Genomic DNA, 25,128 nt, shown 5'->3' with positions numbered 1-25,128 from the left:
TTGAGGATATTGGCATCTTTTCAATCACTAAAAGCAAAAAAATTCCCAGGTGAGTTGATGGATTATCCTCTGCATCTTTTGCTTCAACAATAAGTTTTACATTCAAACGTATATGACTTAATCGATATCGGCCGGACAATCGGCTTATGTATTTCGCTTTATTCCTTGTGCATGCATGCAGCAGTACTTGTGCTCCTGTATTTATTTGTTTTTTTGTTTCATTTGAAATCGGTGGTTGACGACGAGTGCAACTGAAAAACCGATTGAATAACCGATGAAACATCCGCACTGTGTATATCGCTCACTTAGAATGGATCTCATACATTCAACTGCGTTTTATATAAAACCGGGTACGGTGCCAAGCTACCGTGGCATTTCCAGGACACACATCGTTTCGTTTCATCGATTTTTCATGTGCGCTCTCTGGTCCCCCCCGCAACGATAAACCGTGCCAACGTAATCTCAGCCCATAAATCAGATTTCATTATCTTCCTTTCTATCATCATTGGATCAGCGAATATGAAATTTAACTGAGGGCCGGTTTTGATGCTCGATTAACGATGAAAAGACATTCCTCGAATCTTTCAACACTGCAAAATTACAAACAACACTCGCCAATACTTGAATAGATCAGGTGTCACTTCGAGGAACTTCTTTTTACTGATAATGACATCATTCAAATGCCAGGAGGAAAAAATTTTCTGAATTTTTGATAAAGTTGGAGCGTAGATCGTTGTGGGAATATCGATCGTTGATCTCCACTATTGGAATTTTCGTTCGGCGAGTTGTTTCACTAAATAAATTAAGTATATTTAAGGTAGAATAAGGCACATGGAATGCAGGTTGTGATGGTCCATGAGAGACATTGCGCGCCTCTCAGCCGGCTGTCTTTCTCCTGTCTCTCTTCTCTTTTACCTTCTTTTCATTCTCCACGTTAGTTCATCTTGGCGCGTCGACCGGTTCGTCCGTCTCACTTTATCAGTTCTCTCTTGTAAGACGTCTCTTTACCTGTTATATTCTCATTATTTTTCTTTTTTTAAGTTAATGATTTTTTTTCATTATTTTTTACTTCCTCAGCGACATGTATCGCTGCATCAGCAGCTTCTCCTCGCACGTTTGAGTAATTTTTAACACATGAATTCATTTGCATTAGTTATTTTTCTCTGACAAGTTCGTACACAGTGCTTTTATTTTATATAGTTGAATGTTTGCCTATCGCCGGCAAAGAATTTCCGTTCAACTTCTTCTATCAACGTTTTGCTCCATTCTCTATAACGCTGATAGTGAACAAACATATGTCGGGATTTTTTTTTCAAATTGACAATTAAGGAAAATTTCTTCGCTGAATATTGTCTTTGTGTTCAGGATTGAGTAATGGTGAGTAAGGGATTGGTGATGATGTGAACCGGAGAAATTTAGAGCAGACGACTGCCCGAAGGCGAGTGCAAGAGAAAACCGAAGATGCGGCTGCTTGAAGCAGTTTGGCTTCTTTCACTCTTTGTGATCACATATGGTAGACGTGACGATTCATCGAACGATGATGTTTTTGTTGGTCAACGGCATCGTGGTTACAAGGGAAATTATAATAATCAGCAGCAGGCTAATTCACCGTATTTGCCGATCTATCAACCAACAGCGCGGGAACGCAAACCCAATATTGTGTTGATTCTCACCGATGATCAGGATGTTGAACTTGGTACAACTACTATTAATTGAATTTTGATTTTCCAATTGTTCGGCTCGCGTGAATTTCAAACAAAAAGTTCTTCGATACATATCACTATTAAATTGATGTGCCGTTTCATTCAACCAAACATTACCTGCAGAGACAATTTCCAACAGGGAAAAACGTCTCGCAGAAACAAAATTCACCCTTTTGATGGAGGATCATGGAATTACGTATATTTCAACAGGTTCACTCAACTTCATGCCCAACACCCTGCGTCGAATACGAGACGAGGGTGCTGAACTCCGTCACGCCTACGTAACAACACCAATGTGTTGCCCGAGTAGAAGTTCACTCCTCACAGGTCGTTACGTACATAATCACGAAGTATTCACCAACAATGACAACTGTAGTAGTCCACAATGGCAGCGAGATCACGAACCCCATTCGTTTGCAACTTATCTGAGTAACGCTGGATATCGTACAGGTTCATAAAGATATTTTATCTGTGTATTCAATGCTTTCCCCTTTTTCAATTTTTTTTATCATCTCTTTCATGAATTTTTTTTCTTGCCTCACTGCTTGTCAAGCCTCTTGAACCGGCGCCAGGGGCACTTTTATATCGAGGCGTCAAAAGTCGTGCTTTTTTCAAGTAGTTAAGCGAGACAAATTGAGGAATAATGAGAGCACGTTTAAGTCTGTAAATTGGCTAGAGGGAGATGGTGAAGAAAAAGGAGAGAGGGACGTGATAAAAATTTATTCAAGGCAGACACATTTGAAATGCAGCTCGTTATATGTCTCATTACTTTGTCTTAGTAGAGAAAGAAAAAATCTTTTGGAATCAAGTCATGAGGAATATTTTGTTTCTTATCCTTGAAACGCCCGCACTAGAATATTGTATTCTCCGCTGTAAAGTTGTAAAAACTTCAACTAGTTCAAGTCGCTAATTCATTTGATATTTTCCTTGAAATTTTTTAACGAGAAAAGTTTTCTACTTTGTATGCCATCTTTCCTTGGGCAAAAGCAGCATGTTCTGATTGTTCTAGCATTATGTCGCATATTTTATTCTGCTGTTCGTATTATTTTGGAATGAAAAACATTATGTTCTGTAGGGTACTTCGGTAAATACCTCAACAAGTATAATGGCTCATACATACCACCCGGTTGGCGTGAATGGGGTGGCTTAATAATGAATTCGAGATACTACAACTACAGTGTCAATATGAATGGTAAAAAGATAAAGCACGGCTTTGAATACAGTAAGGACTATTACCCGGATCTGATAGCGAATGACAGCGTTGCATTTTTACGCCAGAGTAAACATAATTTTGCTCGTAAACCGGTGATGCTGGTTGCGAGTTTCCCAGCGCCTCATGGTCCAGAAGACTCTGCACCCCAATTCTCCAATCTTTTCTTCAACGTCACAACGCATCAGTGAGTCTATTTTAATTCACCTCAACCCTCCCCACCCCTCGTCACTGTCCCTGTTTCTTCATCTCTGTTTATTCTACTTCTTCTTTTCGTTGATTTTCACACACAACAGTCAACTCATCTTTGCCTGAAAAATGGGAAACGGAGGGAGAATTCCCGACTATCCTGTCGTAATAAGAAAAAGAAAAAAAAACCTGACAGTAGGTAGACACAGAGGGGACTTGTCTGACACGTCTTGTACAGTCATATGATGGAGAGCACTAGAATTCTCACGTCAAAAGCTAGATAAAAAAATATATTCTTCACGCGACCGCAGTCTAGACCCAGGCCTTTTGTCTGGGTCTCTTTGTTCATTTTATCAGCCTCTCTCTTTCTTCTCCCCTCATCGTATTTCAATTGTGATCGATCAATGTGATCATCAATGAGTCAATTTTTTCGTTATATAGTACTCCGGCTTATGATTATGCGCCTAATCCAGATAAACAGTGGATTCTTCAGGTCACGCAGAAAATGCAGCCCATTCATAAGCAATTTACTGATTTGTTGATGACGAAGAGATTGCAGACTTTACAGAGCGTTGACAGTGCTGTGGAACGGGTGGGTTGATAAATTTTTTTCTACAATTTTATTGCACGATAAGAATAAGAAAATGCCGGTAATTATTTCGAATTGTGATTTAGGATGGAAAATACTTGTGATATCAGCCGAAAATAACTAGCTAATTAGTAGAAGTACTACATACTTAATAAAATGTGAAATGTCCTGCATTATTGATACTACAGAATTAAATTTAATGGAGAATTCATCATTGCATAACTTTCAGATTTATCAAGAGCTCAAGGATCTTGGCGAATTGGACAACACCTACATAATCTATACATCAGACCATGGATACCACCTTGGCCAATTTGGCTTGATCAAAGGCAAAAGCTTTCCATTCGAATTTGATGTACGAATACCATGTCTAATTCGAGGTCCCGGGGTTGCTCCTGGTTCAGTGTAAGTTTTAAGGGATTTGTTAATAAAAAAAAAATGAAAATATTCATCTCAATGAATGCATGGGTTTCGATGCACGAGCATGACTTCCTCGTCGGGGTCTGGCAGTTAAATTTAGCCAAATTAATTTGCCAGCTGCTTCACCAGTGAAAGGAGAGAGAGAGAGGGAGACAGAGAGTGCAACGGGAGCATGACGAACACGCCTGGGAGCCACGGGCGCGCCTACGTCGTACCAATATCAACTCACTACCTCCCTCGCTTTATCCCTTTCTATAGACTTTCCAGGCTTCACTCTCATCCCACGGGATAACCGCTCTCCCCAACTTCAACTTCCATAATTGCTGAAATCCAATGTGTATTTCGCTAGCGCATCATCTATTTTCAAGTCATTCCAAATTGATTGATGAACGGATTTTTAAAATTTTCATTATGTCACCCTTCACCAATCATGAATATTAATTTATCCACTTTTTCATTTGCAGGATTGATGACATTGTACTGAATATTGATCTGGCGCCAACGTTTCTCGATATAGCCGGGGTTGATACACCTCCGCAAATGGACGGACGCTCATTCAAAAAATTATTCCTCAAGTATGTATTCATAAATGAAAATCGTAATTGAGCATTGATTCGCGCTGAAGCTCATGGGTAATTGTTACGCATATCTACTAATTGACGGCGAAGAGAATATTTTCATAGCCAGGAGAACGCATACTACACTAACTCGATTGTGCGGGTTTCCTGTTTATCCCGGGATATACCGCACAAATCCAAATATGAGGAAAATTGGCCCTCATAAATTGTACCACTCCATGCGTGATTTAATATTTATCAAGGGTAGTATCATTCAAGAGCCTCTCCACGAACCCGTGGGAACACGCTAGCCAATCATTTATATCCAATACAGTCTTGAATATAAATGCGTGACGATTGGAAAGTAGGGAACAGTAGTTAATCATGTTTTCCTTGAAGTAATTAGGTTTTTTTTATTGCTCCAGCAAACACGGAAGGAGAACAAAGGTCAAATGGCCCGACACATTCCTGATAGAATCATCGGGTCGTCGGGAGACGCCAGAATCAATTGCTGAAGCTAAATTGCGTGAAGCTAAACGACAGAATGCAACATTGGCGAAACAGCTGGCGAGTAAAAATTTAGGGGATAACAATACCAGCACCGAGTCTGTATTCGTTAACGATAAGAATCTAGAGAATGATACGGGCAGTGATCAGGACTTATCGGAGAATGAAGAGGAGTTTGAGGATTCAACGGTGAGTGATAATGAGGATCGTTTGGACAATGGTGTTAATCCACTTTCGGAATCTGGAGTGAGTACAAAGCACGAACGTTTGGCCTTCGAGTGCTCGAGGCCAGAGTCACGGGCTAACTGTATACCAGGACAAACGTGGCGATGTGAGAGAGAGGGAAATCGTTGGCGTCGTCACAAGTGCAGATATACACCACCACTGCCAACAATACCCACCCATAAATCGACCAAAAAGTGTGCCTGTTTTACACCAAACGGTGTTGTCTATACGCGACTTGAATCTAATGATTTTGATGGACAAAAAATGATATACGGTAGGGAGAGTCATGCTGGAATTTACGACGATAATGAAAGCTTCTTCAAACGGGGAAAACGAAGTGCTGATAGTGAAGATGATGAGTTTATCGAAGATACTAGAGACAGAAGAGCAATCGATGAGGAGGATGATGACCAATTTAAGCAGGAATTGCAATTTCTCTCTGATGACTTCCAGCACGAATGGACACACTACTTGGTGAAAGATCAAAAACCTATAAAATCTTCAATGTGGGACGACAATTACGACAATAAGGAAGACTTTGATGTACTCGGGTACAACGTCAATGACTTTGATTTAACTCTGAAAGATGCCGTGAAAGGACCATTGAACATCGATGATTTGATGAAGCGACATAGAAGAACTCGTAGAAATGTCATGAAAAAGGACACCATTGAGCATGTGACAAAAATAATGGAGAGCATTGAAGAAGAATTAGATGGTCTGAAAGAGAGTCAGGCACGCCAAACAAACACTTCAAAACTGCTACCAAAATGCTTGATCTCAGCCAGTGGTGGGGTAAATTGCACTCAGTCGATCTATCAAAATCCAACTGAGTGGAAAATTTCACGACGAGAAATTGAGCAACAAATTAAAGATATGCGGGTACAGTTGGAGAGTTTAAAAGAAATCAGACGACATCTAATGATCAAACGCCCACACGTAATAGAAGCTCATGACAATGGGGAGGCTAATGATACACTGCACAGGCACCATTATCATAATCACCATACTCATCATCATGGGAGAAATCATACAAATCGTCATCATAGAAAGCATGAGACGAGTCAGGCCACAACAACTTCTTCGTCCGTTCAATTAACAACTGAAAGTGATTCTTACGACAGCAAAACTACTCAAGTTTCGGAGATTTTATCGAGCAAAAAACCAACTCACAGAGCAGCAAACATCACGACTACGTCCGCTGTACCTTCTAAAACCAGAAAGCCTTTACGAAGACAGAAAGTGAATAAGGAATCGTCCGAGGGCCGGCTCGAAGAAGAAGAACGATCCAAAAGAAAGAAGCCCCATGGTAGAGTGAGAAATAACACAATTCTAACGAACAGCATCCATGATGACAAAGAGTTATTACTAGCAACGACTTTAAGTAGTTCTATCGGGACAGTGGAACCACGAGTAACTCCACCAACGACAGTTGCTCCCACAAGTCCAATTACCACGACGACAAGTGTTTCGATGAAACCCACAAGAAACCAGAAGAATCGGACAAGCGGGCTCGGACCAGCGAGAATCGACGTAACGATTCTAGAGCCTCCAGATCGCAAGGATAGCCATGGAATAAGTATGTCTGGTAATCATTCCAGATTGTCAGTTTCCAATAGTCCAACAGACACCAAACACAAATGCTATTGTGAGCCCGATGTGCAACCCAAGAAAGACGACAAGGAGATCCTAAAGGACGAGAAAAGACGGTTGAAAGAGGAGCGATTGAGAAAGAAGGAGAGAAAACTGAAGAAGAAAGCGAAACTTGAAAAGGAATGTTTGACTGAAAAGATGAACTGCTTCGAACATGACAATGATCATTGGAGAACTGCACCAATGTGGAACGCTGGTCCGTTCTGCTTCTGCATGAATGCGAATAATAATACGTACTCGTGTATACGTACGATAAATTCGACTCATAACTTCTTATACTGCGAATTTACAACTGGACTTGTGACATTCTATAATTTGAGGGTTGATCCATTTGAGCAATGGAATAGATATGCCTTTTTGACGGATGCCGAGAAGTCATATCTTCACGATCAGCTGGAGCAATTGAAACGATGTCGAGGAACGAGAGATTGTACAGTTGGAAGTGCCAGAGAGAGCTTCACCATGCCACAGACGCAGCCACACCAGCGATTCATTACGAAACGGAAATACAGTAACTCGTTAGGTAAATTACTAACTTTTTATTAAGGGGTGAGATTCGGCGTCTTAGTTTCATGACGTGAAAAATATGGGAGCATCCAACTCGGGAAATTCTCATAAATTATTTTTCTTTCCATTTATTGTTTAATTATATTCTAGAAGACCTGTTCGTACCATCTACTCTTCAGATAATCCGCGAGAGTGAACTCGGTGGTCCGAATAAGAGACGCAAAAAATTGCAAAAGTGAGAAAAATAATTTTTTAATTAATTTTTTACCATAACATTGACGAATGCAATGATTTACAATGAATTTATTCAGTTCAGGAAATCGCCGTAGTCGAAGTTGGCAGACGAATTGGCATCACCATTCACCTCCACTCAATCCCCGACGTTATCGACATCAGTAGTGAGATTATTTCTACCAACGAAACAAGTGGCTATGGGCATCAACTGGTTGTACCACGGTAGATTCGTTTCGGCAATAATTTTTTGAGTGATTAGCGAGTAGTTGTTCTTTGAAACTAAATGCCATTATTTTCGAAAAAATTGAATTCCAATTGATGTTGGTGAAAGAACCTTCTTGGAGTCTACATCGAGAGAATTCGTGGAATTTTCGGGTTCCGTTATGAGGAAATTTTTAAAAAATTAAAATAAAACGACACCACACACATATATACACTATTTAAAAATTGTAAATTGAAATTTTTTTCGACCGTTGGTAGTCACTCTGCCAGAAAGAACTGAAGATTTTAATTTAAACGAATGCAATTCGTTCGGAAATAAAATGAAATACTGCTCTAATGCAATCGTCATGAAAAGAATAGAGCTCACAACGAACTGAATAGTGTTGCAAGGATTACTTCCTATTTTCTATGAAATGAGTATGTGCAGTCGCGAAACGAGAGTAATACTGCCAAATGCACTTTTTAAAGCTTATCAATATAAATTAGCCATCGCGCAGGAGAAGAAATGATAATCACAGAGCTTTGTAATCATTCATGGTATGTAATATTATTCACGACTGTAGATGAAGCATTTTTTAATTTTGGTAGTTCAAGAATTTTTCTTTGAATATGTGGGGGATATCAATTTAATAAGCAGGTACTTTTGTAAATAATGTACTGAGCTCGTTCAAATATGCGATGGAAATTAACGCAAGGCAGAGAAGAAAAAATGGAGGCTCTAATTGTAGGTAATGATTGTAATTATTGATATGTGATATATTAACTTATTTCAACGTGAACTTGGAATGTTTTGTTTTAGTAAATTTGTATTTAAAAATCTGCTGTATTCATTTCAATCCCAGTATTCCTTGATATTGAAATAAGAGTGAAGATTTTTATTGAAAAAAACTCTGTAATGGACATGTGAATTGTTATTTCTGTATTATTTTATTCACAGTATTAAAATACGCATAGCATGTACATGATCGAGCATTATCAATTAACACATTTAAAATTAAAATTCATCCTGTTCATTCAATAAATATCCACTTTGATAAACTGAGAACTTATTGCTCTTCTATGTATTTTTAATCATCGACGCTCTTTAAGGCACGATCTATCCTAAAAATCCCACGTTTTTTTTTCAAGAATATAACAATAGTTACTTGATGAACACAACAAAATATATAAGGATATACAAAATCGTTACTAAATTATTAATACGTACTTCATTTTATAAATAATACCGTTCATAAGTAGAATTAGCATCTTCACCTATTTTAGGTTCTACTACGAATTGATGAAAATTATGAAAGTTGGAATCGATTACACCAAATCCTTTGAAAATTAAATTTCTTCCTGTATAAACCTTATGGTTTGACCGGTGCTTTATTTGATGAAACTCGGTGTAACCGATCCTATATCAGACAGTCCGCATGAATTTCTTAATTATTTACTCCATCAGTAAATGTAGAAAAGTTCGATTGGTAAATTTGAAAGACATGAAATTTTTAAAAATCCTCTTGCACTTCGCAGATTGGACAGAAAGGCCAAGGGATATGTCAAGTAGTTGTGTTCCTCCAACATTGATTGTAAAAAATTACAATTCAAACTATAAGAATTACTTCCAGAACGAAATTTTCTTCTCACATATCTTAATCTGTACACTACCATCGTATTAACAGGAATATTAATAATAAAAACGATTAATAATATTTTACATTTATGGAGTAACAACAGAGAAGCAGAAGACAACTAATTTTTTTCTCATTTTTAGAGGGGCGATGGGGAAGTTGGGGGAGGCAGGGAATGCTAATAAAAAAAAAAGAACGTGAAATAGTGTGTTGATGATTCTGTACACTGTACAATTCATTGAATCAAGTTGGAAACTTGTTCCGCTAGTATAAACGTAACATATAGTGAAATCATAACGATAAACTGTACAGTCGGTTTAATGCTACTTTCCATTTTTAAATATTAATCTTGAAAATTGGTGTTTCACACGTTGCCAATTAGGCACGAACTTTGTTCATTGAAACTTACAACAATGGAGGGATTCTATACGAAAAACTTCAACGTGTCGTAAATATATGATTATACATTATTAATATTACCAATTTTTCTTAAATGTTTGAATATTTTGTTAATTTTTCCTACTTTAATTTTATTCAATTGGTGAAACAAACGAGTGGGCCCACAGTTGCATCACTCTCTTACGACAGATATCAAGATTGTATGGCCTAAGCATAAGCGGAACCCCTGTGTTTATATGAACCTTGTTTTTCGAATCGTCGAGTAGTCAAACTTGCATATTACTTTCAACAATTGTCTTTACAAAGACTCGAAGACTCCTAACTTTTCCGGTGGTTTCCGCTTAACATTTACAGTAGGAATTGGAACTGTTTTTAATTTTGTTTCTTAGAGGATACATCTGTCGAATCGTGATTGCTGGTAGCTTAGCAAATAATAATGTCTTTTCGAGAGGACTTCATGGGGTTCCATACAGTCAATGATTCTTCAACTGTACGGTGTATAAAAATGAGATTACGACCTTGTACAGCCATGTAACATACACACGTGCACTTATGATGCATTCAATTTCGATACTTGATAATAAATAAATAAATAAAAAGGAGAATATTCAATTGCCATGAACAAAAGAAAAATGTTATATTTTGAAACATTTAGTCAAGAAATTATTCTTCAGAAAAGAGTTGAGGCATGTGAGATTTCTCAACTGACAATTGTCAAACGAATAGGAGAGTCATTAAGGTATCTAGGGATAAGATCAAGTCATAACTGAACAAATCGTCCGAGCCAAATGTAGAAAATGTGCAATGCAATTGCGATGAAATTAAAAGATGAAACTAAACGAATACCAGAAACTCAGTGGTTACCACGACCGCTCATAGAGCTTGATGATATATCAGACACGTCATCTTTAATTCTCCTATTAATAGTACCCTCACTAAACTCTCTCTTATTATCATAACTACTCAATTTTCTATTAAATGTATCAGAAAAACTGATACCTTCGCTCGTTAATAAGCTACCGATATCCTTTCTCCTTTGATTTTCAACATTATCATTGGCATTTCTCTCGTGTTTATCAGATCCCAGTGTATTGCTAAGGCTGCGATCAAACTTATTGAGATCATTCTGAATACTCCTCAGTGTATCTGAGTGATGATTTTCATATTGTCGTAATAACGTATTGTTATCAATCTCATACCGTCTATTTGATGATAAATCATCGTATTTACGATCATCATTTCTACGTATAATACTACCGCTACCATTATCATAGAGGCCACCGTCAATGCAACGTTGATTGAGGCCATCAATTTCATATGCACGCCTATTTAGTTGACTGTCAAATCCGGCTCGTGCTGCTAAATGGAGGTAGTTGTCATCACCAATTGGTGCTTGTCTGAAACAGCACAAAAACAATAATTTCGTGTTAAAGAATTTTACGTAATTCCCTATCAACTCTATGACTACCATATTAACATGTATGAACCTTTGAACAGTTCGTTAAACTTGCGCTATCTCGATGCAGTGAATGATATACACATGATATATATGTATACGGTATTTCATGTTAAATGAGTCAACGACTGACCCTCACCCTCTTGGAAATTGATCTTGATGTGTTGGATGATCGAGGGACTAGAAAATCTATCTCTCAATTTCTTTCACATTTTTTCGACAGCTTATTTCGGAGATGTATTTTTTCTTTATTCATTAACTGTATTTATTTCTTTTTAAATTTGATGAGCTGTAAACCAGCATCAGATAAATAGAAGTGGATTTAGGGAAACGAACTAAAAAAAAATAAACCAAACGAATCTCTAAAATGGACTGACGAAGTAAAACTGAAAGAAACAGAAACTGTTTTTCTAGTTCATTAGTCGCGGGAAAAAATGAGATCAGTTTCCCCAGAGGTGAGGGTCACTTGTTGACTTATTTAACATTGAATACCTAGTATCATCTTCAATTAATATTTCCTAGAAAACAGCCTCTCAAAATTAAACTATTGCTAGCAATGGTAAATCCGAGGAGTCATTTATTAACGTTTTATTGACTATTGCAGAGAGACTTTTATTATAAATAAAGTTGTGACCAGGCCGAATACAAGGCGCCGAATGACTATTAATTCATTATATTCTAGATATTAACATGTTATTTTAACGAAATATAAAAAGGGATGCAATCGAGGTACTCACTTGCTCCCATATTTAGTATCGCGTGCCAATCGCCTGAAGTAAGCTCTGTGTTCATGTTGGAGTGCAAACGCAGCCTCCCGGAGTGCAGTTAGGGTTTTAAAACATGATGGTACATCCTCAATAGGTGATCCACCACCAGGTAAAACACACATCTCACTGGCACCGTAAACTGCCTGACACTCGCAAGCACTCATCAAAGTCTCCAATCGAGGCATATTGGCCAAGATTAGTGAATGAATACGCTGAAGATCACGATCTGGATCTAAAACCATCCGCAAACCTACCTCTAGGCCTGGTGATACTTCACTACAACCTGGAGCGACTTCTGACACAGATCGGCAGCTAAAAATCCCAATTCAATTTGCATTAATTCCCACCCATTGACCATTTTTTCATTGCGTGCTTTAAAGACTTGAGGCAACAAAATAATCTTCAATAATTTCTCTTTGTTTCATTAGCTTTGTCCTGAATGACTCAGAGAGGAAGTCAGTATGGTGGTTGTGGGTATTCTACATTACTCACCACAGCCAATGTCCATTGATGTAAGCACTTGGATGATACTTTTCCAATCTATTGCTGTTTGTATGACAAATTTTGGTCAGTATGTCAATCCACTCCTTTTCCTCAACGCAGTTGCCTGCCTGTACGTACAATGCACGCTGGGGTTGAACTATTTGAAACATATTTTTCATTTTGAAAGAATCTTCATGTAGCCTCTCTACGGCGAGGATTTCTTCCAGTGATATCCTACATAGTGGTTCTTTTCCTGCGAGAATATGAATGATTACGACTATTACATGAGAATTGTTTCGTGGAATTGGATTGTTTAACTTTGTGCAATTTTCTAATCGACTCACCTTTTGTTTTTGAGTAAGTCAGATCTTGTGTAGTCAGTCTGAAGTATCTTTGTTTGAAATTCTTCCGTCCAAATCGCTTCCGTCCCTGCGCTCTTTTTATCATGACCCTGAAAAAGAGAAAATTCTCATCCAAATGCCCGAGTATCATGAGAGGACTCAGATTAGACTAAAATTGCAAAATCACTCATAGACCGAATACGATTTAGTGCAAACTTTTGACGAACCGCCGTCTTATAATCCCTTGCCATAGATATTGGTTGTTTTGCCACAGTACAGCTGTATATGTACTGTTTCAGCGATAACGATATGTGCAATATATGAAGGACTATGTGAATTCATTACAAACCTCTTTCCACAATCCGCAGAGTGCACAAAAATAAAGTAACTTCTATTGAGATATATTAGCGTAAACTCCTGAAAATTGTGGCTACAAGTAAATCATATGATAAAAATATTTAATTACCCTTCCTTCAGGACAACTGGCTGCTCTTGGAGAATTGTTGGTCTATGTCTGGCGATCCCACTATTGCTGCTAGTAGATATTAATTCTAGAAATTGCTTCACCGCTTGTATGTGCTTCTCCGTATAGAATTCTCTGCAAGAATCAATAGATAAATGATACACGAGATCACTAACAATCCGTGAAAAGTGCATTTATACATACCTGTACACGCCCTCCATATACTCTTCTTTGCATACACTACCAGCACCACCTCGGCAGCTAACCAAGTTCCCTAAGCTTTGAATGGTCTTTGAAATAAGGGTGAGGGTTCTGTTGGTTTGAGAATCCTGAAAAACGTAATTTGAAGTAAAATATAAGTCCTGAGTTCAGGGGTCTCCGGATATAATTAACAACATTGTAAATAAAAATAAATGGATGAGTGAACTATTACTTACAATAGGTTCGGCCGTAATATCGAACAATCTGGGTCCCAAAATGGCAGGCGCAAAAAACCTCAGAAATATAAAGCCACTAATAACGGAGTATCTAACTTCCTTATTTTTTGGAAAATGCGTAGCAGCGAGTTCTCTCAAGCACCAGAACATTTCACACATCAACGGTGGACATCGTACCCCTGAAGTAGTAATGGCGGTGAAGACTCTCTCAACGTATTCCTTCAAATTACTGAGATTCGTTTGAATGGTATTAGCATCCTTAACTCTCGTGGGATCAATTTCACACGGTTTTTTCTCCAAGAACACCTGCTCCATGGCTGGTCTGAGGGTACTGTGGAGATAATGCAAACCTGCAAGTCTCATTCCTTCGTCCATCATCTTGCTCACAAGAGTATTCCCTCGGAAGATTGTCGTTGGATCGGTGAGTTTGGATATCTCATGACTGGCCAAGGCCCTCATCACAGAAACCAATTGGCCATGATGAACGAGGACCCTTACAAGAGGCTGGGCAGCTTCCATTTTACTCGCAACGATTTCTCCGAGGATGTAAACAGCTGATGAAGTTATAGGTTGGATAGTCACACTCTGGAGTAAGAGATTCCGTAGACGATCATACATTTCGGATGGAAAAACATGATCTGCTGTGTAATGGATTTTCAATCTGAGAGATCCAAGACAGGGTAGTGTTCCAGGGGGAGCTGAATTACCAATTTTACTTGGCCGATGTTGGGCTGCACGTGGTTGAAGGAAATACCACGCGGTTGTTGTGCTAGTTGGTTGCTTCTGAAGGCCCCTCAGTGTCACTCTGACTTCTCCCAAAAAGGCCGGAGGTTCTCCCATACCGGATGATGCGTGCCACAGTCCAATTACTGCCTCACCAACTTCTCCATCGATTGAGTAATGAGAGACATCTTTGTCTTTGGACTCTGTTAATTCGGGCTCAAATACGAACGTTTCATCGAAGTATGGGGAGACAGTTTTTTTCTTGACTTTCGTTCGCTTTGAAATTTGTTTTCCATTGCTGTAGTTAACAGTTACGGTTGCGTATGGATCACAGCCTCCATTTTTAATTGTCAATTCAGAACACTCGATCACACGAACAGTGAGTTTGGACTGGTAGTTACCAACTTGAGGTTGAAAACCAAGTGCGAGGTGGGCCTTACCCTGAACTTCAGAGTCAGCGTCCACAGCACGAAGAGGAAACCAATGTTCCTTATTGTGGTAAGTTGCCAAGTCTTCGCGTTTTATAGCGACTTTTCCGAGAATTTTGTCTTGCTTTATATGTCTGTCTCTATCGTATACGTAGATACCCAAGTAGCGGAATTTTCGAGGTACTTCAAACTGGAATTCCTCACCGAAAAATGGGCTAGAATAATTGGTTTCTGTTAATGCTTTGGCCTAATGAATAATGCTTAGAATAATCTTCAGGGTTCCAAGGTTGTAATTATAGAAGATAGATGGGTAATGCAGTAGAAAAATTAATCTCCAATAGAAATTTACTCATTAAAGTCAACTGCTATTATTAGTAAGTAAAGTGGTAATTCATTAATTACTTGAGAGTCCTTTCCATCGTGGTGGTCCGAAAAATTTCCTCCTGATCGAGGGAAAGCGCACAGTATACATCTCTAGCACCGGGGGATCCATGGCCACGACTTAGCAGATTTTTCACTTCTCCTTTATGTGCAGAATGAAAACAAAAATTAGTAGTGAAATAGCATAGTACAATAAAACATAATAAGCCGATAAAGTATCTCAATAATGCCTGATTCCAGTGATTTATTAAGAATGTCCTCAACTTCAAAAAATTGAATTTCACCTATTACGATCGATCATTCTACTCTTGACAGAGCTTTCACAGTAACTCAATTTTGCTACATCTCAACAAGAATTTTTTTATTTCAATTCAAATTCTTGATTGTCGCATTTAATTAATGCATTTCCAAGTAGCACTGAGTCACAGGCTTTTGCATTCATGAAACGAATTCAAGTAATTTCCCCAGGACGGAACTTAGGTTCCATTAAGTCTACTCGGTCGCGGTTTGTCATACACCTTCCTCTCATGATTTCCCCATTGTCGCATGAATTTTTCCCACTAATCATCATTCAATGCACATAAACAAGTGGCAGAGGCTGACATGAATTGTTTTAGCATAAATTCGAGTCAAGAAAGCGAATGCAAAGTCAAGAATTAAGAAAAGCAATTCCTCATTATCCTCCATCAACATCTTTCTCATTTTTCCGTGAAGATTTTTTTATCAATTTTCCTCTTGACTACTTGTTTATTCAGCATAATTATTAGAGCTAAGTCATTGGATAAATTCGTCGAAATATTCTCCATTCATTGACGATTCAAAGTGTGAAATGGATAGGTTATTATTATCAATAAAATAAAAACAGGATGTTACTATTCCGTCATTTTCTCAGTGCTTCCTTTTATACAATACTACTTATGCCTACTTTATGTTCCACGAACGGCAACGCCTTGCATCTAAAAACCGCACACGCATCTTTTTTTCTTCCCCTCTGGTTCTCTCATTAATGAAAAAATCATGAATCAACACAGCTACGAATAAAATTCCCTGGGTTCCCCAAATAATTTTCCATCACTCCATGAAAAATATCAGTAAAAAAAAAGAAAAAAAAATTTCTTTCTTCATAAATTGAGTATTGATGACCAAGAAACAATTTTCACAGGAACTGTAATAATAAACCTCGAAGTCTACTGACACTTTCTCAGCGAAAAATATTTTCTTAACAAAATTGTTGGCGCAAATGCAAGTGAATTTGACGCCTACGGATGACAATGAGCAAATTCACAAAAACTGAAGGGAACAGGCATAATAAAAAAAAAGCCAAACTATTTGGCCCTAACTGAATACTTCCTGTGGTGAATTCACGTAAAATTAATTGCAGAAAAACCAATGTGTGTGGTTGTGGGCAATGAAGTGAACGTGTAAATAACAACGAAAGAGAATACGAAGAGAGCGGGTTTTGTACTGCATTGGACGAAGCGTAGGAGTTAAAGTGAGGAATCAAGGGAAATTGTAAGTTTACGCAGTACGAAACGGAAATTAATTGTCCATTAAAAAAAACAAATTTGTTGTTTCCTTTTACAATCGCTTGGAAAATTCGTCGTTGTTCATCCAGGCGATTTTGATTTTCTCTCTCTCTCTCTCTCTCTCTCTCTCTCTCTCTCTCTCTCTCTCTCTCTCTCTCTCTCTCTCTCTCTCTCTTTTTCTGTCTCTTCCTCTCGCTCTCTATCACACACACACACATACTCTCTAACAAAAAAACTCCCGGTAGTGGTAAAAAAAAACCTAAAACGTCGGGCAAACCATGTGAGAGGAAAAATTATAAATTTTTCAACGTGAACACCACTGAACTTTTGTGTTTTGAACCATTGGGGATAGAGTGAACAAAAAGGGGAGCTAGAGGGGAGAAAAGAGAGATAAAAAAAAGTTGGTGGTGGAGAGGGGAGCCTCGAGACTCCATTGAACTCGCGTTGACTCGTTTTATAATAAACGTTTTTTTAACACCAGAACAATCTTTCCTCACATCCCAAAGGTAATCATTTAAAACCGATAAACACAACAATTGACTGATGGAACACATGTTATGCTTGATACTGAATACACGTGATTATGATAATCGTACCGATTTTGATCTTTAGCCTCTCTTCAACGCGAACTAGGCGCGTCTCCTCGGCCATGTTACCTCCATGACACTACTGAGTGACTACACGAACAGAGGAGGCGCACCAAGAGGCCAGGCCGCCTCGTTTCGTTCGTGTTTCATTCTGTGAATGGGTTTTCAAAGCAGTGCTGTAGCTAGTTCTTTGCTTACCGGGGGCCGTGTGTGCCCTGAAAAAAAATCAATTCATTTTTATTTGTTCCCTCGATATACAAAAAAAAATGATCTCATGAAGAATGTGGATTTTGCTAATAAATTTCGGATTTTCATTCTTTCATTCAATGTTCCATAACCTGAGACTGGTATGATCATCAGTTTACCTTCATAGCTACACTAATGTAGACAGATCCATCGCGGTAATGAGGATTTCGTCAAGGAAACTTAACAAGACGTTTATGATTGACTAAATAAAAAAAAGTCTTCCGATGCTCTGTCCTAAATTCAGCACTAGTTACTGAGGTACATTGGGGATATTAAAAGACGTGTGATTTTATTTTAATAATATTTATGGTACTGTGCTGCACAAATTCTGCTGATTCAATTGAAATGTGTCTTTCCTGTTTAGACTCGTGTTTTTCAATATTAATACTGCTAATAATAATTTTTTATGCTCTAAAAGAAACACGATTAGATGAGAAAACATAGCCATTAGTTGAAGACTCGAAATTTAAAGTCTGTTCTTCGGTAGATTAAATAATCCTGTACTGCACTATCAAATAACTAACACTCCTCCCATGGAAATTGCGTTTTTAACAAATTTATTCACACAGCCTTGTCTTCGGCTCTGCTTGTAAACTTCAGGCTCATCAAAAACTTCATTCATCCACTCTTAACATTGCAACAATATACTAATTATTTCCCGTGTGCTCCATGACATATCATAATCAAAAATCGCCCTGAGGATTTTTTTTCAACCATCAACCACAGCCTAACTGTCCCAATATTCTCAATTTTCTATGAAACTCTCCAGAACTTAATTCGACATACCCAGACTGTATTAAACCATTAGAACCCCCAGGACATTCAGTAATCCTATTATATTTTACTACCCACTCCTTATCTCCGAGGGTCGATTTAATTATTTTCTTTTCGTCACAAATAGACGATATTACCCATGTTATACTGTGCGTGCTGGTATGTACGAGTTCAAACTCATCGCGTGTACTTCCTGAATTACGCAATGTTCCATTTCCTTTTTCTAACTTAAAAATCCTCAACCCCTCCTTTTCCTGTTGAAAAAAAAAATACATATATTTTCACCTTGTCATGGGCCTTTTCATTCATCTCCAGGGAACAGGGCATCTCTCGTGCCCGAATATGGGCCCATCATTTTGGCCTGGTATACGTTGAGCAAAAGAAATGTAGAGTATCGAAGTGGGAATAAGTGCTTACGACATGGGGATAAAAAATATGAATGAATAGCGTGACGCGCTACGTGTGAGCTTAAGCGACAGTTGTTTGCGATTCAACAATTCAACACATGGCCGGGTTTGTACTACAATTATCTCCAATGTCCGGCGCATGCGCCGTCACCTATAAGAAATGCTGTTGCCCCCGAAGTTACACCTTTCATAATTGTCTCTTCTCCTAAACTCTCCCCCACCCCCCTCCCTGCCACTACAACCACCCCCTCTTCCACCACCATCGCCCACCCACCCACTGTCATTATGTCATTTTATCCGGCCAAATTCATCTAGCTATCTTGCTCTATTTACACGCGACACTTCTCATTTGAAAGTTTTCTGAATTCATTCATTCACTTTCTTCTGGTGGGAACTCAGTAGAATATGTAGTGAAAGGGCGGGGGTCTAAACCTGCTACGCACACTCGTACACGACACATGTACAGATAGAACACATTTGTTCTTTATCTGTCGTTTCATTCGGAGATTAAAGCCACTCGGTTGCGTACATCAACCGCTCCGATCAATACTCATTCATCTAGAATTTAATGCGTATGAATGTGCTGGTAATATTGGAAAACCATTGAAATTGTGTATCGGTATTCCATTGACAAAAATTTTATCTCGTTCTCTGATGGAGATAAATGAGCTTGTACTATCACTGTTATCAGTTTTCTAAGCTGTTTGAGTTTTTTAACTTTCCAATTAATTGCCCCCCGGAGGACCGGAATCCCACTTGAGACACACGTGGGTTATGGTTGAAAGCGTATATCTACAAATATGCATATACTCGTGGGTGGAATATTTATATTGTTGATTTTATATGCAGCTTTGCTCATTGAGTTTAACGAGCTGTTGCAGAGAGTAACTCAAATTCTAGCTCCGTGAGTACTTCAGCAAGGTAGCTATCGCACGAGTCCAAGAGTAGTACTTAAAAACTCTCTTTTTTCATTATCTGAGACATTTTTTCTCAAGCTTTCACAATTTCTCAACATTTGGTAACTCCCATTGTTCAATTATATCATGGGAGTATTTGGCGGTTTTCTCAATGCTAGAGATTGAGGTATATGAGAAAGAAGAGAATGATAGGTGTCATTGTTACTGTGTGAAGTGGATCGTGGATTCACCTCTTTACGACACCTAGTTTCAGCGCCGGTTTGCTTGGTGTAATCACTCTTGAGGGACTTCGTCAGCATAAATGGGTGATTTTCGTTCGGAGCGAGTTGGCCGACTCGCGTTTTTCAGGAATTCGATCGTAAGGACATGCTAACACCGTTGTCAAGTGAGCAACGTTTTTTCAACAAAGATTTCAGTTCTGTCTAGCAATTTTTTCAACTTTTGGGAGGTCTTTCGAATTTTGTAGAAAGCCGGGGAATATTTTTCGAAAGTAAAAATATCTAGCTAGCCAATGGCAGTAGAAATTGCTAGAGCTGTCAAAAGGGATTGAAAATAACAATAAGGAAGTAAGAAATAGTAGAGAGTACAAGCTAAAACAACTGGTATGCTCGATGTGTCGGGATTTTTGTCAGTAACATAATGAGCGAAACTGAATAATAAAAATACGTACATTCCTTGATGACGATGAGCGACATCGACGCGAGAACGGTCGGCGGCGAGGCTTTGAAGATAGAATATATGAATCTCTTTTTCTCTCTCTCTTCCTATTTATTTGAATAAGTTTCAATTTCATTCCATCTATAAAATCAAAAAGTGACAATTTGACTATTATCGGAGTGACCTATAAAATGCTTGAAATCATCCGATAATCCTTATCTGCATCCATCGTTTAATGACTGTAATTCCAAAGTTTAGATCATTAGTTAGTGTATATATTTTGTATTCATCTCAAATATATATATAACTTCTATTCTTCACGAAGAGACAATTACCATAGTTGGCGTAAATGCATAATATACTTGGATGAAGGCACAACTCACTAACATTTAGATCTACTTATCTAATGCATATTCTCCTATCTTCCAATTTTTAATATAAAAAAGTGTACATAAAAATCAGTAACGGAAATTAATCAAGGAAATTGATTGAGGAATTCCACATATTCAAAAGCTGTAGTAATTATACCTGATTAAGGAATCCAAAGTGGAAACTCTCTAACCCAATACTATTTTTATGGAAAAGCTTTTGTGTTTTTTATTTTTGTGGTTGTGATATATTAAGTCTAAGCTCTAGCCGCACATGACTTGACGAACAAAATCCTCGTAATTGATGTTACCCTGGGAGTCTTCGTGACCAGCAAGAAGAGTCTCGACCTCTTCATCACTCAATTTTTCACCTGTAAAGAAATTGACGAAATTGGAAAAAATCTTATGACACAGCTTTATATCTAGAAAATATAAAGAATTATTTCTAAAATGCTCGCAACCTGGAGAATTTATTCCACTACAAATTATTTGAAGTTTTTATGAAAAATTTACAATCCCACGAGCATGTTTTTTACCATTCAACTATTGATCTTATGTTGTAAAAAAAAATATTCACCAAGCGTGGTTAAAAGATGTCTCAATTCAGCGGAAGAAATGAAACCATTGCCATCCTTGTCAAAGTGACGCAATCCCTCAATGAAATCATCAGCAGTATCTGAAGTACGGGCTTTACTGATTGCTTGATAAATCGGCAGGAAGACTTCGAAGCTTATACGCTCATCTGGCTTATGCTGATGGGTAAACTTTTTCACGTCACTCTCCGTGGGATTTTGCCCTAGAGCTCTCAGAGCGTCGCCGATCTGGGAGACGTGGATTTTCCCATCTCCGCGGCTGTCAAAGAGCTGGAATGCCTCTTGAAACTCTGAAAAATAAAATTCATGTGCACAAACCATTTCGTAAATGATTATTAAGTTTTAAAATGTCTTCTCGTATCGACCAAATCGATAATCTTTCATCAACTATTTTTTTAACCAGCAATACAGGTATTTTAAATAGCAGAGCTTATGCAAACAGCGTTATTTTCCTGTTTCCTATATGTTCACTTCACTTCTGAATGATATTAATGAATAATAACCCATTTAATGCACTTTCCATTTAATTTCTTGAAAAAACACTCTTGCATAAACCATCCGTACCAACACTGACCACGACCAATCTTCCAACAACATCGATTAGCTCAATTTTTTGTTTGTTTGTGGTCTGCTGAAACAAGAGGTCCTTATTCACCGAATATTTACCGTCCATAGACGAGAGCATCCTATTCGTGAGTTCCTGATAGCTAACGTACATGATCGTACACAAAAGTCAGTCCCAAAAAGTTCTATAAGCAAACTGAAAGCGCTTCACAACAAACGATACCCTCAAAATCTCAACATAAACTGCGTCAATCGCCCAGATTATAAACGCGAGAACATGTCCAGTGATCTGCGAAATTCACTGGCTGTGTCAAGATCTGTGCATCGAAAAGGTATAAGTGTTGAAATAACTGCCCATAAATGGCAATTCTGAATGGAGAAACTGGTAACGCTGGGGTTGTCTAAAAAGGGAAGGATACTCTTGACCTCAATTGAGGGAAAGAGACGCTGTGCAGACTTAAAAAACGAAAAAGCCCGATCAAATCGGTTGGCTCATTGACATCAATAATTTTAGACGTAGAAAGACGTTTACTCACCGGCCAGCTGATCCTCTGAGTACGACGCCTGGAATTTAACCAATTAATCTATTAATTTTCTTATTAAATATGGAAATGACAGGATTATTCAGATTTAACCTCAAAAATGTGAAACTTTCGGGGGACTTACCATGGCAACTCGTAAATGTGGGTGTTTATGGTCTTCGGTAAAGATTAATTGATAGAATTTAGTATTAGTTTATGGAATAACGAACTTGACGTAGGCAGTAGACTCGAACTTTTGATGATCCGTTGTTCGACACTAATGTCGTGTGTGATTCTATAATATCGCCACAACTGGAATACTCCGGGATATGAGTCAGTGCTCAAGAATTTGATATTTTATGGTGACTAGGCGGAAAAATTATCCACCATCGAATGACCTCAATAGCTGCAATTGAGAGTGAAAACCAATAGCAATAACCTGTAAGACAGTTAATGAAATTTCCTATTTAGATTTTTCATTTTCTTCGATCAGTTGAGTTCATTCTATAAGGATAACTTCATAATATGGCTCTTGAAGTCAGGAAGGGACTATGAATCAGTACCCCCACTCCATTCGATTCTCACCTTTACTCGTTGTCCCCACCACTCACATGGGTAATCCCTTTCTGATGGCCAGGTTGGAACCTGTGGCTCTATTGGAATGTGCCTGCCTTTCTTAGTATACTACGAGAAACTGCGACTTTGCTGCCATCTGTTATAGTTATGCAAAAGCTCCATACAAAGTCATGGGAAGGACGATTCTCATGAATCTCATGTGTTGTTAGTACCTGAAGCATGATAGAATTGCAGGATCTTTGGGAATAACTTTCCCACGAACTGTAAATAAATTAGAAGGCAATGGCGAGTTTCGCTAAAAATCAGTTGCTGAAGTACGGCTGGACGGAAGGTAAGATATTTTCGCTAATCCACCAATATTAAGAAACCTTGTGGGTTTTCTCACATTTTGAGGTTATGTTTATTGTTTTGTCTGAGAAATGTGGAGAAAATACTACTCCCATTCAAAGAATAAAAAAACAGAAATATAATGAAGAATTTGGTTGCAGGCAAAGGTCTTGGTAAAAACGAGAATGGCATAGTTGATGCACTGAAACCCAAATTGAAGTTCGACACAACTGGAATTGGTCATGATGGTACTGAGTACAACTGGTGGGAGCATGTGTACAATGAAGCCTCAGGCAATTTGGAAGTGAACTCAGATTCTAAGGAAGTAAATCTAGCAGTTAAAAAAAAAGATGCTGTGAAAATAACAACAAATAAGTGGGATCTCACCTCGAGTGCAACAAAAAAGGATAATCTTCATTTTGGAAGTTTTATTAAAACAGCAACCCTTCATGATGGAACGAGCACCGAGGACGAAGAATACTCGAAAAATATAGTCCAGATGACGGAAAAAAGTCAAATGCTGTCGCTTTTAACGGATGATGAAATATTTAAGGCCTGCGGAGGGAGAACTGCCCACAAAGGTGCCAGACACGGACTAAAATTATCTGGAAAGCTCGCGAGAATTGAAAGACAAGAACAAGAGCTTCTTGCCAAACTTAATCAACCGTCAACGTCTTCCGATTGGGTAACTGTTGAAGTAAAACGAAAAAAAAAGAGGAAACATGAGACAATGGATTGTGAAGTTTTAGCTCAGGATGATGAGGGGGCACTAGCAATCAGATTGGAATCTGAAGAGTCGCCGAAAGACTTCATAAGTGAGGATGTATCGAATTCTCCAAAATTGAAATCCAAGAAATCCAGATTGAAAGAGAAGAGAAAACTTGAAGATTTGACGCACAAAATGTTATCCTCGCTCGATATATCCGAAGATTCGGGAATGCCTGAAGTGAAAAAACGGCGGAAGAAGCACAAAAAATGTGAACGAGAGGGTGAGGAGCCTCAGGATAAACGTAAAAAGAAAACATTACCAGAAGAAGAGGTAGGAGATAACAATAATATGCTTCAACCTTTGGTTGAGGATTTCGCTGTTGCGATCGAAGATCCTGGATGTAACGATGACGGATTCGTTTCTGGCGATGATTTACTGCTGCCTTCGGAGAAAACTTCCAAAGAAGCCAAGCGATTGAATCATAAAATAAAGAAAAAGAAAAGAAAGAAAATCGAACGGATGGAGACGAAGAAATTAGAGAAATTATCTGAAACCCTGAAGACCCTTGACTTAACTTCCAGTGCTGTTGTTGCTAGCACAGACAAAATCAAGAAAAAGAAGATGAAAAACAAATCTTGAGCTTAGGAAAAGAGATTCGTATCGAGTTGCAGAAGCATTTAATTAACAGAGCACTTTTTAAAAGATTTTGATACACGAGTAATTTTATAATATCACGAATGTACATAATCCAATAAATTCAGTTCAAATTCAAATAAAAGAACCTTTTCTTTAATGCAGGTAAATGTAGATCAATAGTCGTAAAGAAATCTATCGTACACACAATTTTGA

General features: G+C 38.2%; 4 protein-coding genes across 9 annotated transcripts; 2 read left to right on the top strand and 2 right to left on the bottom strand.

Annotated features, from left to right (window-relative positions):
- The first annotated feature begins 1,460 nt into the window (after positions 1-1,460).
- Positions 1,461-8,833, top strand: LOC135162493 (extracellular sulfatase SULF-1 homolog). Of its 2 annotated transcripts, none has more exons than XM_064121052.1 (9): positions 1,461-1,696; positions 1,914-2,153; positions 2,779-3,100; positions 3,544-3,694; positions 3,921-4,096; positions 4,576-4,686; positions 5,094-7,576; positions 7,714-7,795; positions 7,872-8,833. In XM_064121052.1, the coding sequence occupies exons 1-9, from the start codon at positions 1,462-1,464 to the stop codon at positions 7,957-7,959; spliced, it is 3,888 nt and encodes a 1,295-aa protein (XP_063977122.1). In that variant the 5' UTR covers position 1,461; the 3' UTR covers positions 7,960-8,833. The 2 variants fall into 2 exon arrangements, with proteins under 2 accessions (XP_063977122.1, XP_063977121.1); XM_064121051.1 differs by having other exon boundaries at positions 7,711-7,795.
- A 91-nt stretch (positions 8,834-8,924) lies between these two features.
- Positions 8,925-20,772, bottom strand: LOC135162496 (GTPase-activating protein). Of its 4 annotated transcripts, XM_064121056.1 has the most exons (11): positions 20,635-20,772; positions 17,630-17,835; positions 15,529-15,649; positions 13,976-15,341; positions 13,743-13,867; positions 13,542-13,673; positions 13,425-13,466; positions 13,079-13,185; positions 12,744-12,987; positions 12,222-12,563; positions 8,925-11,425 (listed from the first exon to the last, which is right to left on the bottom strand). In XM_064121056.1, exons 2-11 carry the CDS (start codon positions 17,682-17,684, stop codon positions 10,882-10,884), a joined length of 3,078 nt encoding a protein of 1,025 aa, XP_063977126.1. In that variant the 5' UTR covers positions 17,685-17,835; positions 20,635-20,772; the 3' UTR covers positions 8,925-10,881. The 4 variants fall into 4 exon arrangements, with proteins under 4 accessions (XP_063977126.1, XP_063977129.1, XP_063977127.1 ...); XM_064121059.1 differs by lacking the exon at positions 17,630-17,835 and having other exon boundaries at positions 20,635-20,757; XM_064121057.1 differs by lacking the exon at positions 20,635-20,772 and having other exon boundaries at positions 13,425-13,463; positions 17,630-17,831.
- On the bottom strand, positions 20,712-23,372 carry LOC135162541 (myosin-2 essential light chain). Of its 2 annotated transcripts, XM_064121143.1 has the most exons (5): positions 23,253-23,372; positions 22,813-23,106; positions 22,683-22,710; positions 21,567-21,872; positions 20,712-21,360 (listed from the first exon to the last, which is right to left on the bottom strand). In XM_064121143.1, exons 2-5 carry the CDS (start codon positions 22,813-22,815, stop codon positions 21,254-21,256), a joined length of 444 nt encoding a protein of 147 aa, XP_063977213.1. In that variant the 5' UTR covers positions 22,816-23,106; positions 23,253-23,372; the 3' UTR covers positions 20,712-21,253. The 2 variants fall into 2 exon arrangements, with proteins under 2 accessions (XP_063977213.1, XP_063977212.1); XM_064121142.1 differs by lacking the exons at positions 22,683-22,710; positions 22,813-23,106; positions 23,253-23,372 and adding an exon at positions 22,249-22,447.
- LOC135162521 (G patch domain-containing protein 4) lies at positions 23,227-25,060 on the top strand. Its single transcript, XM_064121111.1, has 2 exons — positions 23,227-23,574; positions 23,732-25,060. The coding sequence occupies exons 1-2, from the start codon at positions 23,526-23,528 to the stop codon at positions 24,916-24,918; spliced, it is 1,236 nt and encodes a 411-aa protein (XP_063977181.1). The 5' UTR covers positions 23,227-23,525; the 3' UTR covers positions 24,919-25,060.
- The last annotated feature ends 68 nt before the right edge of the window (positions 25,061-25,128 follow it).

Source organism: Diachasmimorpha longicaudata, chromosome 5 (assembly GCF_034640455.1).
Source record: "Diachasmimorpha longicaudata isolate KC_UGA_2023 chromosome 5, iyDiaLong2, whole genome shotgun sequence".
Lineage (NCBI taxonomy): Eukaryota > Metazoa > Arthropoda > Insecta > Hymenoptera > Braconidae > Diachasmimorpha > Diachasmimorpha longicaudata.
The sequence above is the reverse complement of the archived record's forward strand: the minus strand, read 5'-3'. Positions and strand labels throughout refer to the sequence as shown.